The sequence below is a fragment of the Staurois parvus genome, unplaced genomic scaffold, assembly GCF_062004578.1.
Source record: "Staurois parvus isolate SC_StPar_1 unplaced genomic scaffold, SC_StPar_1.0 ptg000230l, whole genome shotgun sequence".
Taxonomy (NCBI): Eukaryota; Metazoa; Chordata; class Amphibia; order Anura; family Ranidae; genus Staurois; species Staurois parvus.
This window is the reverse complement of record NW_028318026.1, coordinates 2,469,032-2,485,056: the sequence shown is the minus strand read 5'-3', so window position 1 is coordinate 2,485,056 and position 16,025 is coordinate 2,469,032. Positions and strand designations below refer to the sequence as shown.

The 16,025-nt window shown below is 47.1% G+C and overlaps 1 protein-coding gene across 1 annotated transcript in view; it reads left to right on the top strand.

The window, feature by feature from the left end:
- The first annotated feature begins 7,474 nt into the window (after positions 1 to 7,474).
- Positions 7,475 to 16,025, top strand: part of OTUD6B (OTU deubiquitinase 6B) — a 28,140-nt gene continuing 19,589 nt past the window's right edge. The window contains exons 1-3 of the mRNA XM_089679684.1: positions 7,475 to 7,626; positions 11,490 to 11,644; positions 15,556 to 15,648. Coding sequence (XP_089535810.1) covers positions 7,551 to 7,626; positions 11,490 to 11,644; positions 15,556 to 15,648 — 324 coding nt within the window. The 5' untranslated portion in view covers positions 7,475 to 7,550. The remainder of the gene's footprint in view (positions 7,627 to 11,489; positions 11,645 to 15,555; positions 15,649 to 16,025) is intronic.

Sequence of the window (16,025 nt, the reverse complement as noted above, 5' to 3'; positions counted from 1 at the left end):
TCTTAAGATAAAAACCTTCATTGTACAGCTACCCTCCCAGCCTCCCTTATACTTACCAGAGCCTGATCTAGATCCGGAGCTGTGACTGAGAGCAGCAGCTCTCTCTGCTCTCTCTCTCCTCACTAGACACAGAGGCAGCAGCCATTGGCTCCTGCTGCTGTCGACCACAGCCTGTGAGGCGGAAGCAGGGGGGTGGGGCCTAGCCATGCGATTACGGTGGGGTTGTGTGACATTAGAGGGTTAAATGAGGTAGTGAGCAGGTGATATAATGCCTCCTCAGGCTTTTCATGTGCCCTCTGAAAAGCAGTGTGAATGTAGATCTCTCTTCAGAGGGCACCTCAATGGGTGTTTTTGATCAAATATATAACAAAATACTTTCACTGGTATATTTGACAGAACAGTATGATTGCACTTGTAAAATGTGCTTGTTTAGACTCATTTCAGATGTACAAATTTTAACCTGTATGTACCGAGACAGATTATAATATGAGAGCAGGGGTAGGCAACTGTGGCCCTCCAGCTGTTGTAGAACTACAAGTCCCATGAGGCATTGCAAAACTGACAGTTACAATTATGACTCCCAAAGGCAGAGGCACGATGGGACTTGTAGTTCACCAACAGCTGGAGGGCCACAGTTGCCCACCCCTGTATGAGAGCCATTGTGCATAATTAAAACCCATTCACGTTGATGGAAAAGGGGAAGTAAAAACAGGCGCTTGATTCACGGCACTGTTTTCCTTAAACTTAAAATTATTATTATTTTGATCCAGGAAACTGATCCGACTGCCTTTAGAGGGAGGAAGGATTTTTATTCTGAACTCGCCCGGGTAGAGGTGCCTGAGACATTAGAGGACTTAATTGCGCTGACCATTAAGATTGACCGTAGACTGCGGGAACGCAGGTTTGAGAGGTCCGGTCAGGGTCATGGAAGTCCCTGGGGGTCATTTCAAGGTCCCAGCCAAGCAACTAGGCCAAACATCCAGAACTGGCCACCTGGAGATATCCCTGAACCCATGCAGCTTGGCCTGGCACAGCCTAAATTATCTCCAGAGGAACACCAGCGCAGACGATCCCAGAACCTGTGCCTCTACTGTGGTGAAGCTGGTCACATGGTACGATCCTGTCCGCAGAAACTGAGTAAGTGCACCTCTTCTTCCTTGTCTATTGGCAATGTTAGTCCATCCCAATACTTAGTGGTGCCCCTTTCCTTTCAGCTTCCAGAAAGGACCGTGGAGGTGACGGCCATAGTTGATTCGGGGGCATGCAGATGCTTCTTGGACATTAATTTTGCTCACCAGCAGGGTATTCCCCTCCAATTAAAGGAAAAAGGGTTCAATATATTTTTGGCCGACGGTTCCCGGATAAAATCGGGGGTAGTTAACCAGGAAACCCCCTCCATTGCCATTGCCGGCCAGCACCAGGAACTCCTCCGCCTGGATGCTATAGCATCGCCCCTTATCCCAGTCATTTTGGGGCTCCCATGGTTACGGGCCCATAACCCCCAAATTGACTGGGAGACCGGAGTAATCTCGTTCCCTTCCCCATACTGTCGGGAACACTGCCGCACTTCGGGCCCGGAGGCCCCCCAGTTTCTCCTGTGCTCTGAGGGGGATGCCGATTTAAAACAGGTAATCCCTGCAGCCTACCATGAGTTTCTGGATGTGTTCAGTAAACGGGGAGCCGATACTCTACCCCCCCACCGCCCATATGACTGTCCCGTTGACCTGTTACCCGGCTCAGAGATTCCTTTTGGGCGAATCTTCCCCCTTTCGGAGCTCGAATTGGGGGCCCTGAAGGAATACATCGAGGACAGCCTCCAGAAGGGGTTCATCCGCCCCTCCTCTTCTCCGGCAGGGGCGGGAATTTTCTTTGTAGAAAAAAAAGACAAAACCTTAAGGCCGTGTATCGATTACCGGGAGTTGAACAGGGTCACAATAAAGAACCGTTACCCACTGCCATTGGTACCGGAGTTATTCCAAAGTTTAAAAGCAGCAGTGGTTTTTACAAAGCTGGATTTGAGGGGAGCGTACAACTTGGTTCGCATAAGGGAGGGAGACGAGTGGAAGACGGCATTCCGCACCTGCTTTGGCCACTTTGAATATTTGGTCATGCCGTTCGGGTTGTGCAATGCTCCGGCCACTTTTCAACACTTTGTAAATGATATCTTTAGGGACTTCCTGGATATCTTTGTTATCGTCTACTTAGACGACATTTTGATTTTCTCCCCTTCCTTGGGGGAGCACAGAATACATGTAGCAAGGGTATTGGGGCGATTGCGGCAGCATGGGTTGTACGCCAAGGCAGAGAAATGTTGCTTCGAACAATCCAGCATTACTTTTTTGGGCCTGATTATCTCCACCGCGGGGGTTGCGATGGACCCTCAGAAGGTCGCTGCAATTCTGGATTGGCCTGAACCCACGGACAGGAAAGTCGTCCAACGATTTATCGGGTTTGAAAACTTTTACCGGAAGTTCATTAAGAACTTCTCGGGTCTGGTCTCCCCCATTACTCAGCTAACCAAGCTTGGAACTCGGTTCAGATGGACACCAGAGGCTCAGGAAGCTTTTGAAGCCTTGAAAAAGCTGTTCACCTTGGCACCCATTCTGGGTCACCCAGACGCCGCCCTACCCTACATCTTAGAGGTAGATGCATCGGAGAATGCAGTAGGTTCCATTCTTTCCCAGCGGAAAGGCACCAAGGAATTGCTCCATCCTGTGGCATTTTTCTCACGGAAGCTTACCCCCGCGGAGAAAAACTATGATATCGGTGATCGAGAACTACTGGTGATCAAAACGGTGTTAGAGGAATGGAGGTACCTGCTGGAAGGCGCCGTGCACCCCATCTTGATATTTACAGATCACAAAAATCTGGAATACCTGAGGACCGCCAAGCGTTTACGCCCACGACAGGCAAGATGGGCATTATTCTTTTCGAGATTTAATTTCCACATCACGTACAGGCCTGGATCAAAGAACACAAAGCCAGATGCGTTATCACGTATGTACGAGGACGCCAAGGAGATCCCAGTGCCCGACACTATCCTGTCCTCAGGTAACTTCTTGGCCCTTCAGTCAGACCTTCGTTCCAAGATAATGGAGGCATCCACAACCGTATCAACCCCAGTCGGAGGGCCCCTCCAGAACAAGGGGGGACTCCTATGGAGGGAAGATCGGATTGTGGTGCCGGAGGAAGCCCGAACCCTGGTCTTGGGACATTGCCATGACCACCCGATGGCGGGGCACTTTGGCCCAGGAAAGACCCTGAAGCTTCTCCGATGCTCCTTCTGGTGGCCGGACATGGCTAAAGATTGTAAGGGCTATGTAAGATCCTGTATCACCTGCCAGAAGAACAAGCCATCAAGGAACAAAGTTTGGGGTCTGCTGCGGCCTTTACCGATTCCTGAACGACCTTGGCAAAGAATCTCGCTAGATTTTATAGTCGAGCTTCCGCCATCGCTAGACCACACGGCAATCCTTGTGGTCGTGGACCGCTTATCCAAAATGGCCCACTTCATTCCGTTGAAGAAAACTCCCTGGAAGGGCTATGGCCCTGAGGACAATTCTTGGGAACCAGCCCATAATGTCCATGCACCCAGACTTGTCCGGAGGTTTTTTCGCAATCACCCGTGGTGGAGAGATCGGGTGGGCATCCGGAGGTTGCCCGTAGGGGGGGGGGCAATGTCAGGGATCTCCTCGATCCCCGCCGCGATGGTCCTGGCGCAGGCGCAGTGCGCCGCCCTGTGCAGGGACACAGGCACTAGGTCCGGGCCGGCCGCGGCGTTCGAGTTCGCGCATGCGCAGTAGAAGCCGCGGCCGCCCGCTGGGCACCAATGGCAGCGCAGGGCGGGATATTTAAATTGCCCTGAGCTGTCATTCAGTGCCTTCTGGTCTTTCCTGCATCCTGTGAATCTGTGAACCTGTGCCCTGTAAGTTATTGACCCGGATTGTACCTGACCGTGCTAATTTCTCCTGTCCTGACCCTTGCTTTGCCTGACCTCTCTCCTGGATGCCCCCTATTGGATTTGACCTGCTGTTGGTGACCTGGCGTGTGACCCGACCATTCTCTGCCCGCTGCCTTGTACCTTACCGTCCTCTCTGTTACCGACCCATCCATCCATCCGTCCATCCCTCGCAGTGGGGTCTCCTGACCTCCTCATATCAGACTCTTTCCCGTGGGAGCCCTTGGCGCATACCACTACCACTGACGGACGTACCCAGTAGCCACGACCTGGTCTCGGGGTGCTCCAAGTCCATCCCCACCATCAGGGGCCCTGGTGAACAAGCACCCTGGGACTTAGATTCCGTGCGCTGGGGGTGCCTATCCAGTGGAGTGCTAGTGGTACCGCCGGGCGGTCCCTTACACCTCCAGGTTTCACTGAACTCTGTGCTCTAGCTGTGCATTGTGGGACTTCAGTTCTCTGTCCCCTACCTTCTGCTGCTGAGTAAAAACTCTTGATCTCTGTAGTTTGAACAGATGTAGAGGAGAGAGAGCTACAGATAAATATGTACAACTTATACAGAAGGATTTGTTTTATTTTTTGTATCTCCTGATGCTAGTCACTTCACTGGGTATATGTAAGGGTTTACAACTACTTTAAACCTGCAAACCTGTACATAACTCGGCATATCTTAAAAGTTGCAATCATCCAGGGGCTGCTTGAGCAGCTTCCCCTCCACACACTTATCACAGGGGGTTGATCACTCAGCACCTCCCCCATTTATACACTGCCTTGTCCATGCTACACTTAGAGTCTTGATCATCCAGGGGCTGCTTTAGCAGCTTCCCCTCCACACACTTATCACAGGGGGTTGATAATTCGGCACCTCCCCCATTTATAGACTGCATTGTCCATGCTACACGTAGAGTCTTAATCATCCAGGGGCTGCTCATGCAGCTTCCCCTCCACACACATATTACAGGGGGTCGATCATTCGGCACCTCCGCCATTCATAGACTGCCTTGTATTGTATTCTCTGATTGGATGAGGTGGAGGTGAAAATAATGTCACAACAACCTTTATTCAGTGTGACGAGGAAAAGCCACTGGAGCAGAACCCACAAGATCACAGCTATAACTGTGTGTAGCATGGACTACTAGAGTTTTCAGCATTCCCAGTGACCCTCCGGATATCAGATCAGATGAGAGGAGGGAAGCCGGCAACATTACAGGGGTGGGGGCAGCAGGGGGAAATGTATGGTGTACAGGGTGAGAGATGGCGGCACCGGGTTATAATGTGGAGATGAATGGAAATTAGAGCAATCAGTTTCAACACAGGAGAGGGCTTGCTACAAGTGTGGGGAAAACACAACTCTGGAATTCTGCTTTACAGTTTTTAATATAGTTATAAAGCATTAAACGGGCTTTAAAATAAACTATCACTGACCTCTTTATCTGCTTGTACTGTGACATGAAAAGGTCAAAAACCTTTCAGTAGCTGTTCCTCCATCCCCTTCCCAAAATACTTGTCCTACATCAATCCAGCATTGTGCCCATCTCCAGGTCTATTGTCCTCTTCCCCCTTGGCTGAGAGCAGTGGAGACCATTGGCTCATGCTGCTGTCAGTCAAACCTTTCCTGGCTGTACAGGTGGTTCTTGCTCTGGGGGCTGGTGAGGCCTCCTTTCTAGCGTCCTGCCTGTAGATAGTCCCCTTCCCACTATGTCCCCTCCCAGGCTCCTGCATCTCAGCTTCCTTGCATCTTCCAACTGAACTATGCTGCTGAGCAGGCTCAGACACTTTTAAGGGCGGTTCTTACATCATACCAAGCCTCCTGCTTGGGGACTGGTCAGGATCCTTCAGAAGTGCAGACCAGCCCCTCCTCATCCCCCGTCCACTGCTTCTAGAATCATCTCCAAGATTCTGGAGCAGGGGGAGGTATCAAGGAACTGATCTGCAGAGCCTCTCAGCCCTGACCTGAATTTGACCCAGCTGACTATTGCCCAGGCTGATACTCAGCCTTCTTACTAAAACAAATCAGCTAGCTCACCCTAGCTAACTAGTAGGGTGCTACATATGTATTTAGATTTTATTACACTTTTTTTTATTTTTAATTTAAATGTATTGCTATCACAAGGGATGAACAGGTCCCTTGTGATAGCTTTGTGCAGTGACAGGTACTCTTTATCTTTTATCTATTAGACCCCCAATGTCTCCCCTGCCCTTCAGAGCATCTGATCAGACACAGACCATGTTTGATCAGATGCTACCCTGGCTGCACTGGCCAGGGAATGATGATACTGAAACTAGAAGTGACGAAATCCTCGGTGCTTCCAACTTCATTAGTCACAGAGGAGGTAGGGGAACAGATCTACCTCCATCTTCTCTGTGAGCAGCTGGTCTGTACACTTACAGGTGTCCCCGGCTCCCCAGTGGAATGGGAGACCTCGGGAATGGCATGGGCAGTGGTGGGCAACAGCGCCTTCCGAGCACTGTAAAAGTGATTGGGCAGCTATAAAGCAGCTAGATCACTTTTACTGGAGAGCCAATTGTCGGCTCTAAAATATGGTACCAAGAGTTGCAGCCATGATCTTGGTATAGCTGCTTCCTGTCCAGGTCATATACTGTATATAGATGTGTGTGTATATATATATATCCTCAAGACAAGTCAGCAATGGTACCTCCTATGTATATTTATAATGTATATGAAGGTTTGAGAATAAAAAAAAGCCATTTATCTGGATGAATAGTCAAATGAATTCACTTAAAGCTGAACTCAATCAACACAGCTCGGTAATCATTATGACATTATTAAATTTTTTTTTTTATGAATATAAGTAGTGTAAGTATCAGCCTCTTACAGTCCTGACTCCCTGTACAGCAAGGGTGAAGGACGAAGCAGTATAAAGAGGCAAGGAGCAGATAGGAGGAGCAAGCAGAGTGACAGATAGAGCTTATTGCTACACTGTTTCTCTTTTCACTGTCCAATCACAGGCTGGGGGGGTGGGTCCAGGATGACCTGGGCTCAGAGGAAGTAGATCGATTAATGCTGATCACCAGACTGAGGACATCTAGTGGTCAGGAAAGGGTACTGCAGGAAAATCTCTGAAATGAGGATGAATATTGCAGCAATAGCTGGTTTGGGTATTTTTAATGGGTTAATGATTTTTTATCTTACCATTTTGGCCAGAGTTCTACCTTAATAAGTAAGCTGAAAGTAATGTGCAAAGGTACTTGCTGCAAGTGAACTGACCAACTAGTAGATGTCAGATATCTCACAACTGGTTTATCTATTAGCAACTCAAGCCAGGTATCTTTATTGTACCCTTCCTCAGGCTTCGTCACAAAGCTTCTCCTTTTGCACCGCAAGCAACAGGAACGGAAAGGGCAGTTGCCCACAAGAAGCATGGCCGCCAAAACATGTCGCTGGATTATTATATACCTCTGTCGCCGGCAATGTATTGTAGGAGGTCACGTGCAGAAGATATGCCAATCTGAATCTAGGTGCCCTAAGCTCCAACCAATGGAGAGGCGCTGTTTCGGCTCATTGATAGGTGTGGGCGGGGATAGCTGTGACGTCAGGCAGCGTGTGGTGTGTGTGTGGAAGGTGAGCGGAATGGATGAAGAGGAGGGAGGATCGGAGGAGGCCGCACTGCTCAGGCAACATCGGAAGGAGAAGAAGGATGTGCAGGGTGAGGGATCCTAGGATTAGTCCGCTCCACATTGCTGACATTATCCTATACCCGCAGAATGGGATGGAGTGCGCATGTCTGCCTCCGCCCGGAAGTTCTGTACATGTCATGGTGTTTCTTAAAGGGGAACTCCACCCTCCCAATGAAAGTCTTAGTCCTGTCCCCGCTTACTGCACTGCATTGTTATGCTGGATTCATAGACTTACATACCCAGAGGGTCCAGCCTTGTTCACATGGGGCCAATACATGTGTAACCTGTTCAGGGATGGAGGAGGGTTCCATGCATCCCCAATCTGGCAGTACCATTGTGACTTCCATGTTGGTGCACAGTACCTAATGCAGCCTGGGTGTGTGCAGGACTGTGTATGTGCACAGATGCCATATTGGGAGCAATGACTGTGTCTGCTCAGCCACTGCATCACAATAGATAACATTGGGACTGGTCGGGGATGCATCGAACATCTGTACACCCCAGTGTTGGTAAATATAGTATAGCCCTGAATGGGACACGCATGTAATTGCTGCCCCCCCAGGGTAATGAGGCCTTACAACACTCCCCTACTTCAGGTTTCATTCCACACCATCCACATTCACTGGCAACTGCTATTCACATGGTACAGATGATCTGTTATTGGTCCTGTATGTACCATGTGATCACTGTGACCAATTACCGCTAGCAACACAGTTGTAACAATGCATGGCATGAATTAAAGCCATTCATTGTTTAACTGGTTCCCAACTGCGCTACAGCCAAAGGACGGCTACAGCGCGGTTGTGAAATCCTTGGATGATGTCATTCCAGAACACGCCCCCTGCGCACCCCCATCGGCACGCACCCCACACCGCTGGTGATCGCTGTGTCCTACAGACACAGCTGATCACGGGGTACAGTAAACGGCCAATCACGGCGGCCTTTTACCACGTGTTCAGCTGTTTCCAATGACACCGTGATCACCGGGTAAATGCAGTTGCCGGTTATCGGCTGCACTTTCCTCACACTGTCACAGCGTAAGGAAAGTACTGCCGAGAACCGGCAATTGTCAGCGAAGGGATTGGCACCGATCATCAGTGCCACCCACCTGTGCCACCCTCCTGTGCCCTGCAGTGCCGCCTATCAGTGCCCATCAGTGCTGCCTATCCGTGCCACCTCATCAGTGCTGCCTATCTGTGCCCATCAGTGCTGCCTATCCGTGCCACCTCATCAGTGCTACCTATCTGTGCCACCTCATCAGTGCTGCCTATCTGTGCCCATCAGTGCTGCCTATCAGTGCAGCCTCATCAGCACACATCAGTGCAGCCTCATCAGCACACATCAGTGAAAGAGAAAAATTACCTGTTTGTAAAATTTTATAATAGATACAAAGATAAACTTTTTCAAATGTTTTGCTATTTTTTTGTTTATAGCGCAAAACATAAAACACTCAGCGTCAATTAAATACCACCAAAAGAAAGCTCTATTTGTGTGAAAAAAATCATAACAATTTCATATGGGTACAGTGTTGCATGACCGCACAATTGTCATTCAAAGTGCGATAGCACTGAATGCTGAAAATTGGCCTGGACAGGAAGGGGGTAAAAGTGCCCGGTAGGCAAGTGGTTAACCACTTGCCTTCCAGAGGATTTCCCCCCACCCCCCCCCCCCCCGACCTGATTTTTTGCAATATGGCACTGCGTTACGTTAACTGACAATTGCACGGTCATGCAACACTGCACCCAAATTAAATTTACATCATTTTTTTCCCACAAATAGAGCTTTCTTTTGGTGGTATTTGATCGCCTGTGCAATTTTTATTTTTTGTGCTATAAAAAAAAAAGTCCAACAATTTTGAGAAAAAAAACAATACATGTACCTCATACTCATTCACATGGGGGGATGGGATCTGGGGGCCCCCTTGTGAAAGGGGGCTTCTAGATCCCGATAAGCCCACTGCCCGCAGACCCTCACAACCACCAGCCAGGTTTGTGGGGAAGAGGACTTGCCCCCCCCCCCCCCCCGTTCCTGACCTGCTGGGTTGCATGCCCGGATAAGGGTCTGGTATGGATTTTGGGGGGGACCCCCACGCCATTTTTTTTTTTTTTACAAATTTTGTTGTGGGAGTTCCCCTCAAAATCCATACTAGACCCGAAGGGCTTGGTAAGGATAAGAGGGGGGGCCCCACACCGTTTTTTTATTTTTTAAGGTGCCGGTTTTAAAATGTAATTACCACTTTCTTTTTTTCTTCCCTATAGCTCAGAAATTCAGCTTTCATTTTCCCCCAGCTAAAAGAAAGAACATTTTCTTTTAGTTTATTTCCAAGTTAAGAGAAACAATGTTTCCTTTTAGTTTCTTAAAAGAAACAAAGTTTCTGTTAACTCCAGGGAAAGTGACAGCTAATTCTGTGAGCTATAGCGAAGAGAAAAAAAAAAGCCGGCAATTGCATTTAAAAACCAGCACTAACATACACCTCGTAAAAAAATTCAGAAACTGAGGCATTATTTTCAATGGATTTTCATTCGTAAACCAAAAATGACGTTAACGGAGGCATTTGTAAATCAAGGTATTACTGTACTTCTGTAAATTAAAGCACACAGAAATATTATGAAACTGAAAACATTCTAGTGTGCTTTCATTCACTGCGCGATCTCACTCTGGTGAAATGTTACAATTTATTTTCTTTCCTAAACTCAGGGCAGAACATTTCCACTCTGATACATTGTATATTTTTCACTTAGTGGCCATTGCTAAAATACTGACTTCCTACTGGCAGGTGATAAATAACCAATGTGTGTGTTCTTTAGTGATTTTACTTTAAAGAATAAATTCACCTTTGGACCAAACATTATGAATGCACATTTTTTTGCAGGTAAAAAAATGTGCATTTATTATTTCTGGTTGCAGGAGCCTGTAAATGATTGCACCAGTGAACAGATCGCTGGTGTTATGCAGGTCTCCTGCAGACCTATCAGTATACCTGCTTGCCCGTACAGGATGTACAGACAAGCCGATATACTGACAGGAAGAATCCATGAACTACCACAGAGCTTCCACAGCACATTCACTGATCACTACAAGCCGAAAGCCACTAAGGCTGTCGGGACTTGTAGTTCATTCATTCACAGAACACTGTGAATTAATGACGTGGCCGTGTGGGCGGAGCCCCGCACAGCCACACTGTTTTTAAAAAGTGACAGCTAGTATGGGGAACTTCTCCCTGTACTTCTGTCACGGGGAGGGGGGATCAGGCAGTGGCTGCAGCATTGGGAACATGTTAGAAGTTCCACCCTAAAAACGGGTGGAACATGTAACATGTTCCCAAAGGTGAACCTATCCTTGAAAGATTTTTTTTTTTTAATACTTAGAATTGACTCTTATTATCTCATGCAATATTTCCTTAAAAATGGGTCATGTGACCTTCATATCCAATGCAAAATCCTTTAATGAATTGACCCCGTAGTCTGCCTATTGCTGGCATTGTACCTTTCAGACTGCTCAGTGTATCCCTCAGACTGCTCAGTGTTCCAGAGCTGGTTCTCCTTTGGGTCATTCAAATCACTTTGTCGGAACCCAGAAACTGCAGCCGTGGCTCACAGTACTGCACTAAATGGCACTTGCATGTGATTACATGAGTGCTATAAGGACTGTCTGAAATGAAGCACACCATGCTCATTACATGACCATCTGGAAAAAAAAGTTATGTATACTACAAAAGTGCTAAAAACACATTGGATTGGAGGGGGAGCTGCAGTCAGGCTTGAGCAGATACATGATGCTGAATGAAAGCCTTGGAAAGCTGTATGTCTGTATCTGTAAGCCTTTATCTGTAACATGCTGATTTCTTAAGTGGGATAAGTTTTGTAATTTGTACTGCTGTTTATTTATGAAGCCAAAATCCAGTGCATGAAAAATGCCGTGCCTAAAAATGACAAGAAAAGAAGAAAACAGCTAACAGAAGATATCGCTAAGCTGGAAGCTGAACTGGATGAAAAACACAAACAAGAGCTTGCAACCTTGGTACAGAAGGAGTCTACCCAGACAGAGGTAGGTATGAGTTATGGTCAGGGTGGTGTGCACCTGAGAGAAAAGTCAATATTTTATTATTATTATTATTATTATTATTATTATACAGTATTTATAAAGCACCAACAGTTCGCTCAGCGCTGTACATTACAAAGGGAGAGACAGAACATGTGACAGTACGAAAACAATACAGTGTGATACACGAGGGGTTTGAGGGTCCTGCTCTTTCGAGCTTACAATCTAGCAGGGAGGGGATAGTGGTACAGGAGGAAATTGCTGTGGGGAATTCAGTGGCAGGAAGAGTGGAGGAGGTCGGCAATTAACGGGGTGGGGTAGACTTCCCTGAAGAGGTGGGTTTTCAGGGTGCGCCTAAATGAGAGGAGAGTAGGTGATAGTCTGATGGATTGGGGTAGGGAGTTCCATAGGATAGGTGATGTCCTGGAGAAATCCTGGAGGCGGGCATGGGAGGAGGAGACCAGGGAACTAGAGAGAAGGAGGTCTTGAGAGGAGTGGAGTGTGCGTGTTGGGTGGTACTTGGATATTAGGTCGGTGATGTAGTTTGGGACAGTATGATGGACAGCTTTGTATGTCAGTGTTAGGATTTTGAATTTGATCCGTTGCGCAATTGGAAGCCAGTGGAGGGATTGGCAGAGGGGGTGGCGGAAATGGAGCGGTTGGTGAGGTGAATGAGTCTGGCTGCCGTGTTCAGGATTGACTGAAGCGGGGATAGCCTGTGGCGAGGCAGGCCAGTGAGGAGGGAGTTGCAGTAGTCGAGTCGTGATATGATGAGGGAGTGGATGAGCTGTTTAGTGGTTTCTGGGGTTAGGAACGTGCAGATTTTGGCGATGTTGCGGAGGTGGAGTATGCATGAGTTTGTTAGTGATTGGACTTGGGGCTGGAAGGATAGATTGGAGTCCAGAATGACACCAAGTACTCTGGCCTGCGGGGCGGGCCTGATAGTGGCATTGTTGGATGTGATGGAGAAGTCAGTGGGGGGTGGTATGCGGGCTGGGGGGAAGACTAGGAGCTCGGTTTTGGAGAGGTTCAGTTTAAGGAAGTGGAGTGACATCCAGTCTGATATGTCGTTTAGTAGGTTTGTGATTCGGGTGGCGACTGAGGGGGTGCGGCGAGGGGTAGAGAGATAGATTTGTGTGTCATCGGCATAGAGGTGGTAGTTGAAGCCGTGAGAGTGTATGAGTTGGCCAAGGGAGGAGGTGTAGATGAAGAAGAGAAGGGGCCCGAGGACGGAGCCTTGAGGGACCCCAACAGAGAGGGGGAGTGAGGGGGAGGTGGTAGCGTTATAGTTAATGCTGAAGGAGCGTTGTGATAGGTAGGACGAGAGCCAAGAGAGAGCAGAATCTCTGAGACCGAGGGAGTGTAGTTTTTTTTTGAGGAGGGGGTGGTCGACTGTGTCGAAGGCAGTGGAGAGGTCGAGGAATAGGAGCACTGAATAGTGGCCATTAGCTTTGATGGTTAGAAGGTCGTTGGAGAGTTTGAGTAAGGCAGTTTCGGTGGAGTGTAGGGGACGGAAGCCGGACTGTAGTGGATCCAGAAGGCTGTTGTCATTGAGGTGAGAGCTTAGGCGATTGTCGACTAAGCGCTCGAGGAGTTTGGATGAGAATGGGAGCAGGGAGATGGGTCTGAGGTTGCTGGAATCCAGGGAGGGCTTTTTAAGTATGAGAATGATGTGCGCGTGCTTCAGAGGGGAGGGGAATGCGCCGGAAGAGAGGGAGAGATTAAAGATTAGGATGGAGGGGAAGGAGGTTGTAGGAGTTGTGAGGGGGCAGGTGGTGAGACAGGCATCAGAAAAGACCTCGATGAACTCCTCGATATGCTGGGTAAAATGGAGAGAACGTGGAATATAAGTGATAACTTTTGTTGAGGGAAAAAAAAACATAACCAACATAGTAAAGCGTTATTAATCAAGAATGTGTGAAAGGTGTAGTTTGCGTTAGAAGACGCAAGACATACTTTTGGAGGAACTGCATTATCCTGCTCCAAATGTCTTTACTGCATTAAAATTCCTGCCTGTTTGCCCATTTTTCTCAGTTTAGCTAAAGTTCCATTTTAAGGGATAAAGCTGGCCATACGTGGATCAAAATTTTAATCCATCTATGGCCAATCCTGTTCATGAGATGTCAATATATCAATCAACTTTTTGTGAATGATCCTGCTGGAGCAGGATTCAGCCAAGGGGAGTCCCGCTGTCAAAATACAATGACGCGCGGAGGATTTCCATCCAGATAGAATGTGTAGATGGGGGAATTGGATCAATTTTTTTTGTTCAACCCGCTGATTGTATAGAAAAATAAACTGATCCATGTATAGCCCTGGCTAAAAGTTTTAAGAATGGCACAAATATAAACTTACCTGCAAGGAAACATGTGCAGTCATCATTGCTTTGCACAAAAAGGGATTCACAGGCAAGGATATTACTGCTACTAAGATTGCACCTAAATCAACCATTTATCGGATCATCAAGAACTTCAAGGAGAGAGGTTCAATTGTTGTGACGAAGGCTTCAGGGCGCCCAAGAAAGTCCATAAAGCGTCCGGACCATCTTCTGAAGTTGATTCAGCTGTGGGATCGGGGCACCACCAGTGCAGAGCATGCTCAGGAAAGGTAGCAGGCAGGTATGAGAACATCTGCACGCACAATGAAGTGAAGAATTTTGGAGGATAGCCTGGTGTCAAGAAGGGCAGCAAAGAAGCCACTTCTCTCCAGGAAAACATCAGGCACAGACTGATATTCTGCAAAGGTACAGGGACTGGACTGCTGAGGACTGGGGTAAAGTCATTTTCTCTGATGAATCTATGTTCCAATTGTGTGAGGCATCTGGAAAAAACCTTGTCTGGAGAAGAAAAGGTGAGCGTTACAATCAATCCTGTGTCATGCCAACAGTAAAGCATCCTTAGACCATTCATGTGTGGGGTTGCTTCTCAGCCATAGGAGGGGAGTTCACTCACAATATTGCCATGAATAAAGAATGGTACAAAAACATCCTTTAAGAGGAACTTCTCCCAACAATCCAAGAAACGTTTGGTGATGAACAATGCCTTTTCCAGCATGATGGAGCACCTTGCCATAAGGCAAAAGTGATAAGGAAGTGGCTTGGGGAACAAAACATTGAAATTTTGGGTCCATGGCCAGGAAACTTAATCCCATTGAAAACTTGTGGTCAATCGTCCAAGAGGCAGGTGATCAGAAAACCCCCCTCCCCCCAAAAAATTCTGACAAACTACAAACATTAATTATGCAAGAATGGGCTGCCATCAGTCAGGATGTGGCTCAGAAGTTGATTGACAGCATGCCAGAGAGAATTGCAGAGGTCCTGGGGAAAAAAAAGTGCAAATATTGACTCTTAACATTTGCAAATATAAACTTAATGTAATGCTTGTAATTATCTTCAGTATATCATAGTAACATCTGACAAAAAGATCTAAAAACATCAAAGCAGCAGACTTTGTAAAAATTAATATTTGTGTCATTCTCAAAACTTTTGGCCAGCTTAACTGTACCTTTAAAAAAAGTTTATAGTACCTGAATAGTTAATTGAAAGTTTCAATAGAGAAACATATGTTTAACCACCACAACCAATTTTTTTTTTTTGGACCACGTAGCCTGTGTCCTCTGTTTACAGGTCTGAACATTGTCACATGAGGGTGGGTGACACTATCAACCTTGTGATATCATTCAACTAGAGGTGTACCTAGTGTTTGACTCCGGGTGGAGTGGAACATGCAGAAAGCATGTGCAAGTGGGGTCAGGTTGTGGGCTGGCAGAAGTTACTTTGCATGTGATCCCCACTGCTGCTTATATGTACATTTTCTTCCTTTCCTCCCTTGCTTGGTTTGTATATGAGAGTGCCCGGATATTGTCCTGTGAATGCTTTTTTTGTTTTTTGTTTTGTTTAATGTTCTATTCATTTTTAGATCAAAAGTGTCACTAACGGGGTCACGGGCTTAGATCTTGGAGCTGATGTGCCTGCTCAGCAACCTCGTGTGTCTAAAGCACAAAAGAGACGGGTAAGAAGACATTCGTCATTTTCTGTATGATTCGCTCTAGCATGAGGCTGACCTGATACTCCATAGAATCTAATGTCAGCATGGTGCAAGGTCTGTGCTGGAATAACCGGAGAATGTTTTCTTTTTTTATAGATTTTATTGTTGCCAGACAAAAGAAAAGACACACATATCGCACAAATTTTAGGTACAAAGCCAGAGCCATAAAAGTAATATTACACAGAACAAGACGATAACGCTCTTAGAAATAACAAACCGTTCAGCCGACATTGTGACAGTTCAATGCTCAGAAAGGAGCTCATAGCTCAGGTATACATTTCAGTCTAGCAGACATTATTAAAATTGAACCCTCATCTAAACCAAGAGTAGATGTTAACAGA